Genomic DNA, 19,700 nt, shown 5'->3' with positions numbered 1-19,700 from the left:
TACTTTGTTTCACATTTCAACGCCGGCTACTCTTTGCACCGAGATATGATCCCTTTATCGTCTCACCTCTTCCTCAGTGTGGCCTCGCACACTTTCACGACTCCAATCACATCTTTGATTGTGCGACGAAACTCATGCATTCGAGCAGCAACCAGCAGAGCTGTGGATAATAAAAATTATTATTACACAGAGACACAGAAAAACTACCCGGCATTTAGGGGAGAGTGAGTAGTGACAGATAGAAGGTGAGAGGGGGAGAAAGAGAGAGAAAATAACACACGCAGCAATAAAACATTAATGAACACTTCAATAAAGCAAATGTCCTCTACCTGCTCCCAGTAAAAGCTTCAGAAGGCACCTGGAGATGTTTTCTGCCAAAAATCGATGTTATATTTTAGAGTATTAAATAAAAATGAAGGGACCGGCAGAACCTTGCTACCTGCTGAGGAGCGGGTAACTAACGGACAGTGAATGTACTACAGAGTGTGTGTACGCATATCTAATACATGAAAGTCATTTTCTTTTCTGCACTTCAAACATTTTTACCCCAATGTCCAAATTCAAATAATATTAGAGCGGCTTTTCTCCAACCTGTGAACGAAAACAGTGTGGATTACATTTTAAAATCTGCATATTCCTCAATTTCTCCATGTTTCAGTGAGCAATGAGTCAGAAATTATTCCTATATAATTACCACGTTATTATCACTGGCGAGAACTGAGATTTCAGAGGGTAGCTATGGTGCAATAGAACTCTGAGGTATACACCAGTATGCGGAGAAAAACAAAAGGTGAGAAAAGTGTTTTGCACCTCTCAGTGTTAGGACCCAACTTTAATTACTAGTTTCCCCAAAGCAACATGTTAATTATCAAGCGTGGGCATCACCTGAAACTAAGAACTAATATGACATGCTCTGAACAAGAGAGCTTCAGCTGGAGGAGTTCAACAAAACAGCTCATTTACTGAATGTTACATTTTGATTCTTTATTTTTACCGCTTGAGATTGTGTGGCTACGTGGAGCTGTGAGGATAACGCAAATTATAGGAACTTCCACTAAAGAAACAGCATTTAGCATTTAGACATATGTAAAAACAAAATTCATCCCATATTCATTCATTCATTCATTATGGGTCCAAAGCCTACCTGGAATCATTGGGCGCAAAGCGGGAATACACCCTGAAGGGGGCGCCAGTCCTTCACAGGGCAACACACACACACACACACACATTCACTCACACCTACGGACACTTTTGAGTCGCCAATCCACCTACCAACATGTGTTTTTGGATTGTGGGAGGAAACCGGAGCACCCGGAGGGAACCCACGCAGACACAGGGAGAACACACCACACTCCTCACAGACAGTCACCCGGAGGAAACCCACGCAGACACCGGGAGAACACACCACACTCCTCACAGACAGTCACCCGGAGGAAACCCACGCAGACACAAGGAGAACACACCACACTCCTCACAGACAGTCACCCGGAGGAAACCCACGCAGACACCGGGAGAACACACCACACTCCTCACAGACAGTCACCCGGAGGAAACCCACGCAGACACAGGGAGAACACACCACACTCCTCACAGACAGTCACCCGGAGGAAACCCACGCAGACACCAGGAGAACAAGGAATGTCCTCACAGACAGTCACCCGGAGGAAACCCACGCAGACACAGGAAGAACACACCACACTCCTCACAGACAGTCAGCCGGAGCAGGAATCGAACCCACAACCTCCAGGTCCCTGGAGCTGTGTGACATTCTCAGCAATGTTCCAAAATTTACATTAAAGCATTGCCAAAATTTTATTATCACAAAATCTTTCAAAAGAGAACAGTAGTCAATACAGTAGCCTTTACATGTATTTTTCCACAGTAGATGTTTGCCATGAACTTTATCACATTTTATTCAACACAGTCCTTGCTACAGAACATTGTGATAGTTTAGAAAGTGAGTCATTATCCAGCTGTAACCTTGTAGCTCTGGGAGTTACACAACTCTTACAAAATGGAGGTCTGTGATCCAGGATCTGTGCTAAAGTCTCAGTGAATACAGACTGTTACACGTGAGCGACAGCACCAGTGTGTTCATCATCTCTCTCTCTCTCTCTCTCTACCACTCTGTCTGTCACTCACTCTCTCTCTCTGGTCTCTCACTGTGAAACAAACTCCTCTAAACTCCTGCTTCCCATCTCTCAGCTCCTGAAAGATTCATATTCTCATGAATTATTCAGAAAGAGGATACGGAGTGATGAGAAAAGAGAGATCAAAAAGTGAGCTGAAAAAGGCGGGGTTAGATATTCTTATTACAGAGCCGCTCAAAGGGAGCCTGATGCGAGAGATAAGAAAAGGGCCAATATTCGTTCAAGTGGAGTGGATTTTAGCTACTGATGTGGACAGCTGGGATATAAACAAAAATGTTTTATACTGCGATATTACAGGACAGATAATATTTCAGAGGCTGTAAAAAAACAGCAAAAGCATCCACCCATCACCAGTGTATAATTGAGATTGTTACTCCTACTAAGGAACCAGGAAATAAATATTTCCCTCAGGGTATGGTTTGGCCCTGTTTCAGCTCCGGCCTTGCTCCACCCCTTGTCAGTGGTTCTCAGCTGCAGCTACTCAAAGGCTTATTAGCTTGGCTTCTTGTGTCTGATGAAGTGTTTGTGACGTCCACTGTTTACTTTACGTGATCTGAGTTTCGTGTTACTGCCCGTCTGCATTCTTTCTCTTTTATCTTGATTATGGTTTTGCCTGTGATACATTTATCGGTGCTTTGACGGCTGTCCTGATTATGATTACATGATTTAGGCTTTAGACCAGATGTGGGGAACATGTCAGTGAAGCTTTGATTGAATTCAACCACAAAGTTATTAATGAGGTCATGTACAATCCCTGGCATAGGATGTCAGCACCCTGTCCATGTATTGCATGCACTGATCTGGATAAAAATAAAGTGAACACTGAAATAACACATCCTAGATCCCAATGAATGAAGTATTCCAGTTGAAAATCTTTATTCATTACAAAATAACAAACATTAACATTGTAAATCAAAATGATTATCCCATGGAGGTCTGGATTTGGAATCTTACTCAAAATAAGTGGAAAATCAAATTACAGGCTGATCCAAGTTCAGTGGAAATTCCTCAAGACAAGTTCAAATGAGGATCAGTAGTGTGTGTGGCTTCCAAGTGCCTGTATGACCTCCCTACACCGCCTGGGCATGCTCCTGATGAGGCGGCAGATGTTCTCCTGAGGGATGTCCTCCCAGACATGGATTAAAGCATCAGTCTTCTGGACAATCTGTGGTGCAACGTGGCGTTGGTGGATGACGACCCAGATGTACTCGATTGGATTCAGGTCTGGGGAAGGGGCAGGCCAGTCCATAGCATCAGTGCTTTCATCAAGCAGGAACTGCTGACACACTTCAGCCACATAAGGCCTAGTACTGTCACGCATCAGAAGAAACCCAGGGCCCACTGCACCAGCATATGATCTCACAATGGATCTGAGGATCTAATCCTGGTACCTAATGGCAGTCAGGGTACCTCTGGCTAGCACGTGGCCCTCCAAAGAAATGCCTCCCGACACTATTACTGCCCCACTGCCAAACCGGTCATGCTGGAGGATGTTGCAGGCAGAAGAACGTTCTCGAGACTCTGTCACATGTGCTCAGTGTGAACCTGTCCTCATCCGTTAAGAGCACAGGGCTCCAATGGAGAATCGGCCAATCTCTGTGTTCTCTGGCAAATGCCAATCGCCCTGCACGATGTTGGGCTGTAAGCACAAGCACCACCTGTGGACGTGGTGCCCTCATACCACCCTCATGGTGTCCGTTTCTCACTATCTATGCAGAAACATGGATATTAGTGGCCTGCTGGAGGTCATTTTGCAAGGCTCTGGCACTGCTCCTCCTGTTTCTCCTTGCACAAAGGAGGAGGTAGCGGTCCTGCTGTTGGGTTGTTGCCCTCCTACAGCCCCGTCCACGTCTCTTGATATCTCCTCCATGCTCTGGACACTGTGCTGACAAACACAGCAAACCTTCTTGCCACAGTTCTCAATGATGTGCCATCCTGGATGAGCTGCACTACCTGAGCAACTTCAGCCAGAAAGGATGAGAACAGAGAAATGGTCTGTGGTCACCACCTGCAGAACCACTCCTTTATAGCGGTTCTCTTGCTCATTGCCTCAAACTCTGTTCCCAATAATACACAATTCTTAACATAAAGATTATGTGCTAATTATTTTTAAAGAATGCCCAGGTCTAAGTCACTGAATAATTCATAATAGTTGAATTTTAAAGTGGCTCCCAAGAAGCAAATTCATCCTAAAAATCCTCATTAAAAATATGCAGGAAGTTCATAGAAAAAAGGCAAATCCTCTGTGTCATAAAACATGCATGGTATAAAAAAAATAACCCTCAAATTTCAGATTTATCTGAGTATTTATTACCATCTTATAACATAAACTGACCGGAAGCCATTTGTATCCATTAAGCTGTTTATTCAGCACATTTACAGCTGATGGCAGATAAAAAAACGTGCTAAAGAAAGGCTTGATGGGAGCAGAGGGAAAGAGACTCGTTGCAGAAGATTCAGCTTTGGGTTTTCACACTAGTTTAATGTCTTAATGCTGTAGCTGTGTAAATGACGCCAGCTGGGAGCAGAGTGCAGTGAAATGAGTCTCACAGTGAGCCAAAGAAATGTGTGAATTGCAGAATGGCCGTATATGGGTAGGATATGGTTTGATGTTGCCCTTGGTGTTATACAATATATACCAAGTGCTTAACAGCCACGTTCAATACATTGTTAACTGGTATACACCAAGCACTTTGTGGTTCTACAATTACAGAATCTAGTCCTTCTGTTACTCTGCATACTTTATTTGCCCCCTTTCACCGTCCTACAATGATCAGGACCCCACAGAGGATGAAGTTTCATGTGGCTGGTGGATCATTTGCATATGCATGGTACCTACTGGTGTTGTGCTGGTGTGAATGGATCAGACATAGCAGTGCTGCTCTGCTGTGGTAGCCCTGACCAATGAAAACAGAGTGAAAGGTGGCAAACAATTTGAGCTCTTGTGGAAGTAGGATTTACACAGATAGGAAAGATCAATATTGTATTATGCTTAATACCACAGTGACTACAAAAATGTTCATAATCTACTCATGTACATATCGCATGTCTCCTGAACCCAGCTGCTGTCCTCCACATTGTGTGAACCTTTCATGAGGAATGGACCAATAGAAATGCTCCCAAACTACTTAAGAATAAACTCTTTCTGCATTGACTTCCAATTAAATTTAAGAAGTGTGTATCCTTCTCCTGTAAAGTTACTATTTAAGACATATAAGTTTCTCATTGGACAGCAACAATACTAAGAGTACTGCGTACTGACTAAAACTAACTTCTATATTCTGTAACTGTGTTTACCAATTCCCAGAAAAGTGTGTATGGGTACCTGCATTTGTGTATGGATGTCTATACATGTGTGTAGGTGCGTCTACGTGCTTGTCACAGGCCTACCCTTCACTACGTACCATCATTAAAAAAAAGGTTGCTGCTAATAAGTGGGGGTTGCCATGGTTACCTGCTCCACAGAGCCCAGAGGGCCTTCGTCCCGTGTGCATCCAGTCCCTCTTCATCCTCTGTACCAGCCTCATTGCTGCCATCGAAACCTCATGGCTCTTCTCTCCGAACTCCAGCATGTGAGCGAATCGTGGGATATACAGACAGGGGTCTGGGGGGTGGGGGGTGGGGGGAAGGAAAAAGTTTAATAGACAACACTTCAAGCTAATTAATCCAGCTATGTTGCTATGTTAAGTAGGACACAAACATTAAATTATGTACATAGCTTGTGTAATCTCAACTGAAAGTCATAAATCTAAATGAGAGGCTAAGTTTGACATCACCGTGTCCAATGCCAAACGTGGACTAAAGGTGTATAAATTCCCCCAGCATTGGGGGAATTAGTTAATAGTAATACGTTTTTTTATTTCAGAAGAATGACACAGGATAAACAGGTGTCCACCTAATTTTGCTCATACAGTGTGGTTATTTTTACTTTTACTCTTTGTAATATTTGTTAAGAAATAATGAAGAGAAAGCGTACCAACAGGTTTTGTTACCACTGCAGTGGACACTGATGCTTGAAAGCTCATGCTTATTTTGTCAGAGGCAGAGTCCCTTTAATATCTGACGTCAGAAGCGCCCGAGCAACTCATTGGTCATTGTTAATAAGGGAGGCGTGGCCGAGCTGAGCTTTAAGACACAAAACCAAGAAGTTGGACCAGTTCGACAGACACAGCGTTCTAGCGCAGAGGGGATGGGAGAGTCGTTAGGGATCATCAAGTAAACGCAGGACGAGTTAGAAAACGAAGAGAGGATAGAAATGTTGGCGAGGAGACTTAGGAGTGACGGAAAAGGACCATAAGCTTCGATGGGATGAAAAAGAAGAACTGAAGGCGGTTAAAGTGGACAAGGACTGTTAAGAGAGGACAGAGTTTTTTTTAAAAAATCACAGAAGAACTGGAATTGGTCGTTTTTTTGAAGTTCATATTAACGGAACTAAAGTTCTGATGCCCTCTGCGGTACTATGCAGGTCTCTCCACCATGGACGGATCATGAAGTGCGTTGCTTTTCTGCTTTTGCTCCCGGATTCGTTAAAGAAGCCGCGGCTCCCCGCTTGCGGCCGTGCCGCTAGTGCTAAGCCGGCGGAGATGGAGCTCCAGGCGGCTACAGGCTCCGAGGAGCCCGAGAAAAAACACAGCGAATCAGCTACAAATAAAACCGAAAACACCGCTACTGAGGAAAACCACTACGACCGCGTAAACAACAACAAAAATAACAACCTCAACAACAACGTCAACAGCGGCAGCAGTAACGGCTCCCTGTACTCCCCTCAGCCTACACTGCGGGAGAGGTGAGGGAAATGATTAACTCAACGGATTTTCCTGAAGTTTTTCCCTTTTAAAACATAACAAAACCTCGACATTACTGTTTCTTTTACGTTTTCACGTTGTTTAATTTAAAATATGCACTCGAAAAGAAACCCCTGAAAATAATGAACGTTTTATATCGAATTTGAATTGATATGCATTTGTTGTTGACCGATTACTATGGCATTACATAGCACTTCAATTTTTATACAAATTTACATATTTTTAATACCTTATACATTAGCCAGTGTATTCAAAAAGGAAACCCCAAATCAAATGACACCTTTAGTTCGTTTGCTACGTGAAAACATGTTAATATATACATATTCCTTTTTACTAGAGGGAAAAAAAGGTAACTCTCGGAAGCCAAAAGTCTATCTGCACTTTTAATTTGACATATTGAAACATAAAATATTATAAAGTGACTTCACCCAGTTAACAATTAGCCGTTGATTCAACGTTGAAATAACGTAACGACTGCCGTCTAATCAACGTTCTCATTGAAAATGAAAGTTGAAAAGACGTCCACTGACGTTATCGATTGGTCACCACTTAACTAACTTACTAAGATGGATTTTGGACGTCCATTGACGTTTAAAATATGTCCTTGACGGACAGACTACTTTTAGACCTATTTTGAACGTCCAGGGACGTTGTTCCTTGTTTACATATACATTATCGTTTGATTTTTCAAGCTTTATCGAGCAAATAACCAATAAATGTTCTCTCTGTAGAAGAGATATTTAATATTAATGATAAAATAAAGACGTGTCGTTTGTCCTGTTTTGGGAGATTGAGTTCAACATAACTGTATAAAAGGAGTTCAAACACAGTCTTTGGATTTTTTTTTTTCAGGAATGCTCAGATGTTCAATAATGAGCACATGGCAGACGTTCACTTTATTGTTGGTCCTCCAGGATCGTCAAAGAAAATCCCAGCACATAAGGTCTGTTTTCACCTACAGTAATTGTCCAGAAGTTTGTAGACACTTCTTATAACCCCTGAAATCAGCTACTTTAAGAACTACCCATACTAAAACATGCCCATAAAGTTTGTGTGATCTCCACAGATAAAGAAAAAACTCTGTGTCAAGCTTGTGTCTGAGGGGTATAAAACCTCCCCCCAGCACCATTCAAAATATTTGAGATGAGCTGGAGTGGCTTGTGTGTCCACTCTAATGTATGTGTTGGTGATTTCAATTAAATCATCAAAGCAATGTTCCAACATCAACATCAACATTAAGGCTTTTTCTGAAGGGAACATATTCACTACTCATGCCCTTCATAACTAATGATGAGCAAGTGTCCACAAACTTCTGGTCACATAGTGTATGACTGAACCCTTTATTCAAGTGCATGACTGGTGAGTTCATTCATTTACTCATTCATTTCCTTCTCCCTCTCTCAGTACGTGCTGGCAGTGGGGAGCTCTGTGTTCTGTGCCATGTTTTATGGAGACCTCGCTGAGGGGGACACTGAAATCCACATCCCAGATGTGGAGCCCACCGCTTTCTTAATCCTGCTCAAGTAAGACTCCCTAATCACCAGTGGGTAAAAATAACAGGGCTACTGCCGCTGTCTCAGCTGAGCTGCCCTTTTATTTAAAAGCTTTGATGGAGAATTTATTGGGTTTAAGTAACCTGCAAAAAAAAAAGTGCTTAAAGCAGCATAAATGGGCCAAGAGAATCCTTCCGCTGTCTGGTTTCTGTCATTAAACTCTCCATAAGATCAGCCTTATGCTAATTTTAGTATTCATCTACATACAGATGAAATACATCTGTTAAATGAACAGAAGACTGAGATTTAACATTTAGGGTGGCCTCTACTTCCCCTTTTTGTGTTGATAACAGCACATTGTACAGTGTGAAAACACACATGCAGGTCGAGCTGAAATGGAAGCCTCTCTTTTGGAAGTAATATGTGATTCCTGTTAACTTTTTTCAGAAGTAACAGTCAGTCTATGTGACACACTTATATAAACTAGTAAAGTAAATGAGATTTAATTCATATATATTCGCTTATTCAGTCAGCAGCAGCCTTGACCATTCTAACTGACGTTATAAGTAGCATTTCTGCCTGGACTGCTTTATAAATGTGGCAAACTGCAGGGCAGCCAATCAAATGCACAGTATCCAAAATAGCTTGTTAAATAAGGTATGTAGAGATTTTGGAAAATGGTCATGTGAAACTTAATTTTGTTTGTTTTTGGTGCAATCCAAGTGAAGTTTAGTGTAAAACAATGCAGGAATACAGCAGCTGTCCTTCCAAGTTTTGTGAAAATTCCATGATGAACTGACCAATAGGAATGCTCCAAATTTACCTGGAATAAAATGTTTTTACATTGACTTCCATTGAAACTTAAGATGGCGGCACAGTGGTGCAGCAGGTAGTGTCGCAGTCACACAGCTCCAGGGGCCTGGAGGTTGTGGGTTCGAATCCCGCTCCGGGTGACTGTCTGTGAGGAGTGTGGTGTGTTCTCCCTGTGTCCGTGTGGGTTTCCTCCGGGTGCTCCGGTTTCCTCCCACAGTCCAAAAAAAAAAACACACACATTGGTAGGTGGATTGGTGACTCAAAAAGTGTCCGTAGGTGTGAGTGTGTGAGTGAATGTGTGTGTGTCTGTGTTGCCCTGTGAAGGACTGGCGCCCCCTCCAGGGTGTATTCTCGCCTTGCGCCCAATGATTCCAGGTAGGCTCTGGACCCACCGCGACCCTGAACTGGATAAGGGTTACAGATAATGAATGAATGAATGAAACTTAGGACTGATTTCACCTTCTCCTAAAAAGTGTTTTTATTTGGAGAGGGACGATATGGTCCCTTTAAGAGCTCTCAGGATAGGGTGTGATGATTTATGCATGCAATTTACATAATTTATTTGTGTACATAAGCTATATGTTAGCAAAATTAGCCTCATATGTCTAGAGTAAAATTAAGGAGGCAAACTTCATGCACAAAACATGTCTGGATTGATAAGTGTAATACAACATATGTTGATTTTGTTCTTTAACTCCTCCACCCTTCAGATACCTCTACAGTGATGAGATAGAGCTGGAGGCTGATACAGTTCTAGCCACGCTTTATGCTGCCAAGAAATATCTGGTATCTCCTTTGGCTCAGGCATGTGTGCACTTTCTGGAGACAGGTCTGGAGGCCAGAAATGCCTGTGTGCTGCTATGGCAGAGTCATGTGTTTGACGAGCCCGAGCTGAGCCGGAGGTGCTGGGAGGTGATTGACGCTCAGGCTGAGGTGGCTCTGCGTTGCGAGGGATTCAGCCAAATCGACCTTTCCACTATGGAGAGCATCCTGTGTCGGGACACACTTAACGTCAAAGAGGCTTCGGTGCTGCAGGCAGCACTGAAGTGGGCAGAGGCAGAGTGCAGGAGGCGGGGCTTGAGCCCCACAGCCCACAACAAGCGCTCGGTTCTGGGCAAAGCACTCTATCTCCTGCGCCTTCCAGCCATGAGCCTGGAGGAGTTTGCTAACGGCCCGGCTCAGTCTGAAATACTGACTCTGGAGGAGACGCGAGACCTCTTTCTGTGGTTCACAGCAGCTAAAAAACCTTCACTGGACTTCCCACTGGTGGCAAGAGCGGGGCTCCATCCACAGCGGTGTCGCCGATTCCAGTCAGCCGCATACCGAAGCAACCAATGGCGCTACAGAGGCCGTTGCGATAGTGTCCAGTTTGCGGCTGATAAACGCATATTCCTAGCTGGGATCTGCCTTTATGGATCCAGCGGTGGACGAGCAGAATATGGTGCACGCATCGAGTTAAAAAGACAAGGAGTGCTGCTAGCCCAAAGGATCACCTCGTTTATCTCAGATGGATCAAGTTCAACATTCCCCGTGTGGTTCGAGTACCCAGTTCAGGTCGAGCCGGACACTTTTTACACAGTCAGTGCTGTGCTGGATGGCAATGAACTGAGCTACTTTGGACAAGAGGGCATGACAGAGGTGCAGTGTGGGAAGGTTACGTTTCAGTTTCAGTGTTCAGCCGACAGCACAAATGGGACAGGAGTGCAGGGGGGACAGATTCCAGAACTAGTGTTCTATGCATGAGAGTTTGGACTGAATATTTGTCCATGTTCCTTTCCATGGAGAAAAAAAGGAAAAAAACTACAAAAAAAACAGGACAAGAAACGTTTGTCTGAACTTTAAATATTTCCCACTTTTAAAAGCTCTGCAATCTTTATTTATTACCATAAGCTTATTATTTTAATTATGTTAAAACTTTAATTTATTTGATTTTTAATTAATGATATAAACTATGACATAGGAGCATCCTGCACTTGTTACAGGCGACTCTTACTAATGTAATTTGTTTTATTTAATGTCTACTTGTCACTGACCAACACAACACAACATACTGGCTTCACAAGGCCAAAGATCACCAGTTACAATTCACAAATTGGCGATAAAATAAAGTTAAAAATTAAATTTGAATTATGTTACTTGGTTTTCTTAATGTTTTTTTTTAAAGCAAGATGCCAATACAAGCCAATGACTTGAATGTTTTGCAGTGACACAGCACCCTCTAGGTACAAATGTGGGTAGTACAATACGTAGAATCCAAATACCTAATGTTTTACAGCTTTGCGTGAAAATGTTAAGAGTCACGGCACTGGATTCTGTCCATATCCAAAATTATCCACAAATATAAAGCACTTACCAATAGCTGGAGCACTGATGCATAGCTCTTTGGCCAATGCTAAAAATGTTCGTCCCAGGACATATACGTTCACCTGGAGACAAAAATATGTATGAGCTCAGGGGAGAAAGCAATGAGGCAGAGGAGAAAAAGCTGAGTTCACAGTAATTCTAAGAACCATCAGGGCTTTAAAGAAAGTCCAGAGCTTTTGTTCTCTAACAAAAGCCAGTTTGTGTAATTATACATGTCTTTCCAGTCTGAGGTGTTGAAAAGAGTGTATAAAACTATATATTTGAACATTGGTAACGTAACAGACGTTCTGATCAGAGAGTTTAGCTACTTTAAGTTACGTCTTTACGCAGCTAGTGTTGATTTATCCAATCTGGACTTTACTGAGGTGTCAGGAGTAAATCTCAGATTAAAATGTTTTGTCCAAAAACGCATAACTGAGAGTGTTCTGATGGGTGCATTGCAATGTATTACGGTAAACACAGAACCTCAGGTAACACTGTATTCATCATCATTTCATACTTGAGTTCTGATTTATTCATCACCACTGTGAACAATTCAGTGGTTTCACACGGAACCACTCTTAATTATTATGTTCATGCCATAACCATTAAATTAAGCTGGATTTGGGGCTTTTCTTTGAATATCATTACCTCTTAATAGAACATGCAATCTAATTACATAACTACTAGACTGTGTCTTACGCCACAGGAAACTGCATAAATATGCTGTAACCTCAATCTCACTCTCACACACACACACACACACACACTTCCATCTGGGCCCTAAGCCATTAACGAGAAGTCCCTTTGAGAAGGAGTCAGAGGTCATGGCCTTTATACAGTGGGGGGTGTCCATGCACACACCTGAAAAATAAATCTGCTGTCTGTGGATCCAAAGGAATTTATTGGTTCAGTTTAGTGTTTCTCAGACAGAACACTAAAGTGTGTGTGAGGAGGTGTTTTTAAATGACAGCTGCAGGGGTAAAATATATATAACATCCATGCCAGCTGTGAAGGAATCCAAGAAAAAAAATCCCCAACAAAGACATTTGCCTTGAGCCAAATATCATCTTCCTGCTGAATCACTCCCATTAAGACTCGCAGACACGTGGGATACTAATTTTATCCTCTAACTGCACGGTCTGCACACACACACACACACACACACACACACACACACACACACACATCACTTTTACCCAGAAAACATGAGCCAAATATTAAAAAGTACAATGTTGTAATTAAAAAGGGTGTAAAATAGTCACTCACCTGAAGTATATCACTCAGGTCCAGCAACATGTCTGAAACAGCTCAGTTAAAGACTCAGTCACTCTGAGAGAAGTGGGTTTTTTGTTCAGTTCAAACACAATGACTATCTAAAACCTACAGTTTAATATTTTTTTTTTCAGTCTACGTAGCATATCATTAAAGTCATTCCTGCAATTTCCTTCAGGACCAGCAGCGATATATTTCTCCTCAGCCTTGTCAGACTGACAGTATTCACACAAGTCAGAATGCAATACAGTCAATACAATATACAACCACACAGAAACCCTGTAGTCTGACTCAAACCTTGCTGCTATGTCACTGATCTACAGGTTAATACATACAACCAAGCTACAATTACTGTGACACTTAGTCAGCTGTCAAACACAGTTTAGAAATTAGTCTTTTTGTTTTGTTAGTACAAAATATTCCACAGATTCAAGTACAAACCGAGGTACGGTATTCTCTCTACTTTATGTCAATTACAAGCTAAACACCAATATCTATGTATTCTGAGCAGTTTTGTTACACTCACCAGCAAAAAATAGCCCTCAAATAATCTTCGGAGAGTAGTTTTATTTCTTAAGTTTCTACCACCTTCAAAATAAATCATCAGAAGGTCTTTTTCATTACAATTTCATTGTGGCCTGAGAATCCCTTTAACAGCCAAAGGTCTGCTCAGATGAAAGCCCTATATTTCAGCCCATCATCACAGAACACCACTGAGAAGAAGGAAGTATTTTCTCCAATAAAAGAATATTCTAAAGCCTCTTCAGCTTTTCCCGCTAGCTTTGCATCATTATCATCCACACATTCAGCGTGGAACAGATTTCATGTCGGAGGCCCTTCCTGACGAAACCTCCCATTTCTCTATGGATCACAGATGCAATCACAGAAGCATGTGCACCCCCAGTGGCTCTCTCACACACACAGACATGCAAAAGTGGGAAATGTAGAGAATATTAAGCAACTAAAATATGATTTTAATCACCTTTATATACATAGTTTTTCATTTTTGTTTTTTTCTACCTACCTGGAATCATTGGGCGCAAGGCGGGAATAAACCCTGGAGGGGGCGCCAGTCCTTCACAGGGCAACACACACACACTCACACCTACGGACACTTTTTGAGTCGCCAATCCACCTACCAACGTGTGTTTTTGAACCGTGGGAGGAAACTGGAGCACCCAGAGGAAAGCCACGCGGACACAGGGAGAACACACCACACTCCTCACAGACAGTCACCCGGAGGAAACCCACGCGGACACAAGGAGAACACACCACACTCCTCACAGACAGTCACCCGGAGGAAACCCACGCAGACACAGGGAGAACACACCACACTCCTCACAGACAGTCACCCGGAGGAAACCCACGCAGACACAGGAAGAACACACCACACTCCTCACAGACAGTCACCCGGAGGAAACCCACGCAGACACAGGGAGAACACACCAAAATCCTTACAGACAGTCACCCGGAGGAAACCCACGCAGACACAGGGAGAACACACCACACTCCTCACAGACAGTTACCTGGAGGAAACCCACACAGACACAGAGAGAACACACCACACTCCACACAGACAGTCACCTGGAGGAAACCCACACAGACACAGAGAGAACACACCACACTCCTCACAGACAGTTACCTGGAGGAAACCCACACAGACAGTCACCTGGAGGAAACCCACACAGACACAGGGAGAACACACCACACTCCTCACAGACAGTCACCCGGAAACCCACGCAGACACAGGGAGAACACACCACACTCCTCACAGACAGTCACCCGGAGGAAACCCACGCGGACACAGAGAGAACACATCACACTCCTCACACACAGTCACCCGGAGGAAACCCACGCGGACACAGGGAGAACACACCACACTCCCCACACAGTCACCCGGAGGAAACCCACGCAGACACAGGGAGAACACACCACACTCCTCACACACAGTCACCTGGAGGAAACCCACGCGGACACAGGGAGAACACACCACACTCCCCACACAGTCACCCGGAGGAAACCCACGCAGACACAGGGAGAACACACCACACTCCTCACACACAGTCACCCGGAGGAAACCCACGCGGACACAGGGAGAACACACCACACTCCCCACACAGTCACCCGGAGGAAACCCACGCAGACACAGGGAGAACACACCACACTCCTCACACACAGTCACCCGGAGCGGGACTCAAACCCACAACCTCCAGGTACCTGGAGCTGTGTGACTGTGACACTACCTGCTGCACCACCATGCACCCCCGGCCAAATGAGAAACAGAACATTAAAACAAATGCATTTAACAAAACTACTTCATAATTGCAATTCTATTTTCAACCAGAAAGGATTAACTCCTCAGATAATAATAAAACTGTCCATTTGACTAAACAGAAATGACAGGAGGAGATGCTTTAACTGGGTTTAATCTGACTTTTGTCATCATGAGCAAAGCTCAACTGAAACCTCAACCTCTTGAACCTGCAAATCAAAATGTCAGTCTCCTGGCAACCGAGCACCTAGGGCAACCGTGTCCAAGGAGACCAGCACACCTGTCCACTCAGGTCCAAATGGATTAATAACATCACATAAAAAACACACCATTATGAGATTAGTCACTATGGCAACTAAAGGAGAGATTATCCTGAAGCAAGCCAGAGCCTAGAGATGAAACCACTGACTAAAGAAATAGCCGTATTATGGGATAGGTGAGGATTAGGCTGAGGTGAGCAGAGGCCCGTCATTAATTTTATCCTATAAACACACCTTTAAGGTTTGAGGATTAAATGACAATTTAATAACTGTTTTGGCCACATGTCTGATTTGAGCAATGTCAGCAAATCTGCAATTACAGGGAAACCTAATCACCAAAATAAACAACATACTATCACACTTTGGCAGCAATATGGAAGTTATGATGCTGGGATCAAATGTTCTTCATTTATATCTGCTGAGATTGATGCTAATGGAGATTATTATCGCATTATTACAAAGTATGTAATCACACCTAAATATCTGGCGTGATGCTGATATTTGTGGCATCATTTTTAAGCAATTTTTAAGCACATAAACCTCTCTTAGCTGAGACATGTCATATGCAGCCATGACCCCCTTCTCTGTCTCTACATAAATCTATGTATAAATGTAAACCACCTTCAAAAGTTGTTTATGACAGTCACCCGGAGGAAACCCACGCAGACACAGGGAGAACACACCAAATGCCTCACTGACAGTCACCTGGAGGAAACCCACGCAGACACAGAGAGAACACACCACACTCCTCACAGACAGTCACCTGGAGGAAGCCCGCGCAGACACAGGGAGAACACAGCACACTCCTCACAGACAGTCACCTGGAGGAAACCCATGCAGACACAGGGAGAACACACCACACTCCTCACAGACAGTCACCTGGAGCTATTATAGCATTATTACAAAGTATGTAATCACACCTAAATATCTGGTGTGACGCTGATATTTGTGGCATCATTTTTAAGCAATTTTTAAGCACACAAACCTCTCTTAGCTGAGACATGTCATATGCAGCCATGACCCCCTTCTCTGTCTCTACATAAATCTATGTATAAATGTAAACCACCTTCAAATATTGTTTATGAATCTTTAAAAAAAACTGAAAAAAAGCATTGCTTCTAATATTTATACTATCACAGTGACAGTAATCTCTAATCATCTTTCCCCTGAAATAAAGGCATTATCATTAATGTAAAACACATCAATCTGTGAATAATTCCAGTTTACTTTTAAGAAACTGAAGCTGGAAAGCCTCTTGTGAAAGGAAAAGACATCTCTAATTGAAAGTGAAGGTGCAGCTCCTGCAGAGGTGAGTAAAACGAGGCTATATTTAACCTTCCACTGGGAGAACACAACTACAAACAGCACGCTTACCTCCAAAAACACACAGAAACTGACACAGGAAGAGAAATCCTCCAGAGACCTGCGCAACAATGCAGCACCTTAACTGATATTAAAACAATAGGAGAACCATGTAGCAGCTAACCGCTATAATCTCCTTAATGTCTCATTGCTTTAAGTTACACACCAAAAACATTTAGAATTTTAATAATGAAACAAAAATCTTGGACATACAAGACTTTTCCCCTTTTCAATCACTGTCCTGATGTTGTTGATTTTAATCGATATTTAAATTTTACACTTATTTACTACTAAATATTGTCCAGTTCTCACATTTAAAATAATATCACTCTAGACACGATTTAGCTATCCCTCCCTTTTTTGGTGTGTGTGTGTGTGTGTACAATGATTTCCTTCAAAAAGATGAAACAGAACCATTTAGCCCCAAAAGTTCAAATTATCCTGTTAGAATTTAAATCTGAAGTCATTTAACATCTATTAGGGAACATCTATGAAAGTGGGGAAATTGTGTTCTCTGGTTTGTTTATGTTCAGAAGCTCTGTGTCTTTTAAAGTGGAACTGTATGTTTGAGGAGTTTAAAAAAAAAATTGTTTGTACAGGGGGTCCTCAACTTACGATGTTGATCCGTTCCTACGTTGCATCGTAAACCGATTTTCGGTGTAAGTCGGAACATACGTATATACTGTACGTAAATAACGTACTGTAAGCACTTATCCTATCCTAACACCTATCCTCCTCGGTCCCGAGCCGCGTAACCGTGTATTCTTCCGCCGCGCCGCGCACACCAAACACGAAGTTCACGTTACGACACAAAACCACTTAAGTCGAAACGAGGCTTTATACAGTAAACGGGAGATGTGTCGTAACCACGAAACATCGTAACTCGGGTCTGATGTAACCCGAGGACCTCCTGTGTATGGCTGATGTTTGTCTGTAAGTTTTTATTCACTGTCTGAATTACCACAGAAACACGTTTGTTAACTGAGTAATTTAGTTTTGTGACACTTTCGGCCTTTGGTTTACTTTCATACAGTTAGCGCTCTCCCAAATTTAGAATCAGTTCCATCTACAGCAAAAAGACTGGAGCACTTTTGTAGTTGGAGTAGAGCAACATTCTCATTTCAATTCATGCTCTTCAGCATTTGGAGGTCATAAGTACCTCCAAAGTACCATTTTACCACCATGAGCTTTAAGAGAGGAAGCCTACCAGACAAAGACACCACGGTTTTTGTTTTTACCCATTAACAGACGCAGGGGCTTGGCAACACTTTGGGCCGGTCTTGAGCAATGCAACAAGACTGGAGAGCAGCAAATGTTGAGGAAAAATACTCAAAAAAATACACAAAAAAGTGTTTTTTGATTAAAATCATGAACCCTGTGTTTAAGTGTCCATATAAAATGGCTTAAAACAAGTTTAAAAACGTCTAAACAAAAGGTGAAACATTTTTAAATATTCCCACATCATATAATTAAACCCTAATAAACCCCAACTACAGGTGCTCAGCCTCCTCAGCCACCCCGGTTAGGTCTATGCAGGGGTCATGGTTGTGGAACCCTGGACCAGCTCTTCACCCTCGCTAGGATCCTGGAGGGTCAAGCAGTCCACATGTGCTTTGTGGATCTGGAGAAGACATTCGACCGTGTCCCTTGGTGTGGGGTATTCTGTGGGGTGTGTACTCTGGGAGTATGGGGCACTGGGCTCATTGCTATGAGTTATCAGTCCCTATATAAACAGAGCAGGAGCTTGGTTCACATTGCCAGCAGCAAGTTAGACTGGTTCCCAGTAGGAGTTGATTCCGTGTTGTCAATGGTTCTGTTCATAACTTTTATAAACAGATTTTCTCGGTGTAGCCAAGCGGCGGAAATTGTCAGGTTTGGTGGTCTCAGGATTCCATGACTGCTTTTTTGCAGTTGATATGGTTCTGTCGGCTTCATCAGGCTGGGACCTCCAGCTCTTGCTGGACCAGTTTGCAGCCGAGTGTGAAGCAGCGTGGATGAGAATCAGCAACTCCAAATCTGAGACCAGGATGCTCATTCGGAAAAGGGAGGTGTGCTTTCTCCAGGTTGGAAGTGAGCCGCCCCTACCTCAAGTGGGGGAGTTTGAGCATCACGGGTCTTGTTGACGAGTGAGAGAAAGATGGGGCAGGACGTTGACAGGTGGATCAGTACGGCGTCTGCAGTAAGGCGGATTCTCTATCAGTCCGCTGTGGTGAAGAGAGAACTGAACCGAAAAGCAAAACTCTCAATTTGCTGTTCATTCTACATCCCAACTCTCCACTATGGTCATGAGCTTTGGGTAAAGACCAAAAGAATGAGATCATGGGTACGAGCATCAGAAATGAGTTAAAGGACTATCCCTTAGAGATAAGTTGAGGAGTACAGACATCCAGGGGAGGCTCAGAGTGGAGCTGCTGCTCCTCCACGTCGAGAGGAGAAAGTGGGGGTGGTTTTGGCATCTTGTTCAGATGCCTCCTGGATGCCTCCCTGGTGATGTGTTTCGGGCATGTCCAATGAGGGAGAGTCCCTGGGGAAGACCCAGAGAGAGTGTAAGTCCAAACTTGGACTTACTTTTAAACAGTGTTGCAGCATGGGAGCTTTTCTTTTTAACGTAAGAATTAAAGAAGTCCTGCTATATCCATGCTGTATGATGTCCTTCAGCAGATGTACAGTAGATATATATTGCTCGTTACCTGTACTGCTCAATACTAAATGTAACGCAAATAGGCTGCTCTCATTATTAATGCCACTGTGTTATTTATAATAGTATATTAAAGTACATTATATTAAAGATTAGAATGAATGGTTTTGAAGAGCTCTATTTGAACAGCTGTTGCTGACTAACCCCCCCCCCCCCCCCCCCCCCCACACACACACACACACGTTAGCCACTTTACCAAATACAAAAGCTCATTCATCTACTGAGGGCC

General features: G+C 43.1%; 2 protein-coding genes across 3 annotated transcripts in view; one reads left to right on the top strand and one right to left on the bottom strand.

Annotated features, from left to right (window-relative positions):
* Positions 1-19,700, bottom strand: part of brf1a (BRF1 RNA polymerase III transcription initiation factor subunit a) — a 68,839-nt gene that overhangs the window by 38,668 nt on the left and 10,471 nt on the right. The window contains exons 5-8 of one of the 2 annotated variants that reach the window (XM_066678536.1): positions 12,874-12,905; positions 11,615-11,687; positions 5,605-5,754; positions 67-160 (exon numbers count right to left, since the gene is read on the bottom strand). In XM_066678536.1, the coding sequence (XP_066534633.1) occupies positions 67-160; positions 5,605-5,754; positions 11,615-11,687; positions 12,874-12,905 (349 nt within the window). Of the gene's footprint in view, positions 1-66; positions 161-5,604; positions 5,755-6,126; positions 6,263-11,614; positions 11,688-12,873; positions 12,906-19,700 lie in introns of those variants that run through there. The other variant, XM_066678537.1, reaches the window with a different exon arrangement.
* On the top strand, positions 6,487-11,358 carry btbd6a (BTB (POZ) domain containing 6a). The gene is made up of 4 exons (XM_066678538.1): positions 6,487-6,936; positions 7,808-7,898; positions 8,360-8,478; positions 9,972-11,358. The coding sequence occupies exons 1-4, from the start codon at positions 6,593-6,595 to the stop codon at positions 11,002-11,004; spliced, it is 1,587 nt and encodes a 528-aa protein (XP_066534635.1). The 5' UTR covers positions 6,487-6,592; the 3' UTR covers positions 11,005-11,358.

The sequence above is a fragment of the Hoplias malabaricus genome, chromosome 8 (genome assembly GCF_029633855.1).
Source record: "Hoplias malabaricus isolate fHopMal1 chromosome 8, fHopMal1.hap1, whole genome shotgun sequence".
NCBI lineage: Eukaryota > Metazoa > Chordata > Actinopteri > Characiformes > Erythrinidae > Hoplias > Hoplias malabaricus.
The sequence above is the reverse complement of the archived record's forward strand: the minus strand, read 5'-3'. Positions and strand labels throughout refer to the sequence as shown.

Coding starts and splice junctions, on each gene's coding strand:
- btbd6a (XM_066678538.1), top strand. CDS start 6,593: ATGCCCTCTGCGGTACTATGCAGGTCTCTCCACCATGGACGGATCATG. Junction 6,937..7,807: donor CAGCCTACACTGCGGGAGAG/GTGAGGGAAATG, acceptor TTTTTTTTTCAG/GAATGCTCAGATGTTCAATA. Junction 8,479..9,971: donor GCTTTCTTAATCCTGCTCAA/GTAAGACTCCCT, acceptor TCCACCCTTCAG/ATACCTCTACAGTGATGAGA.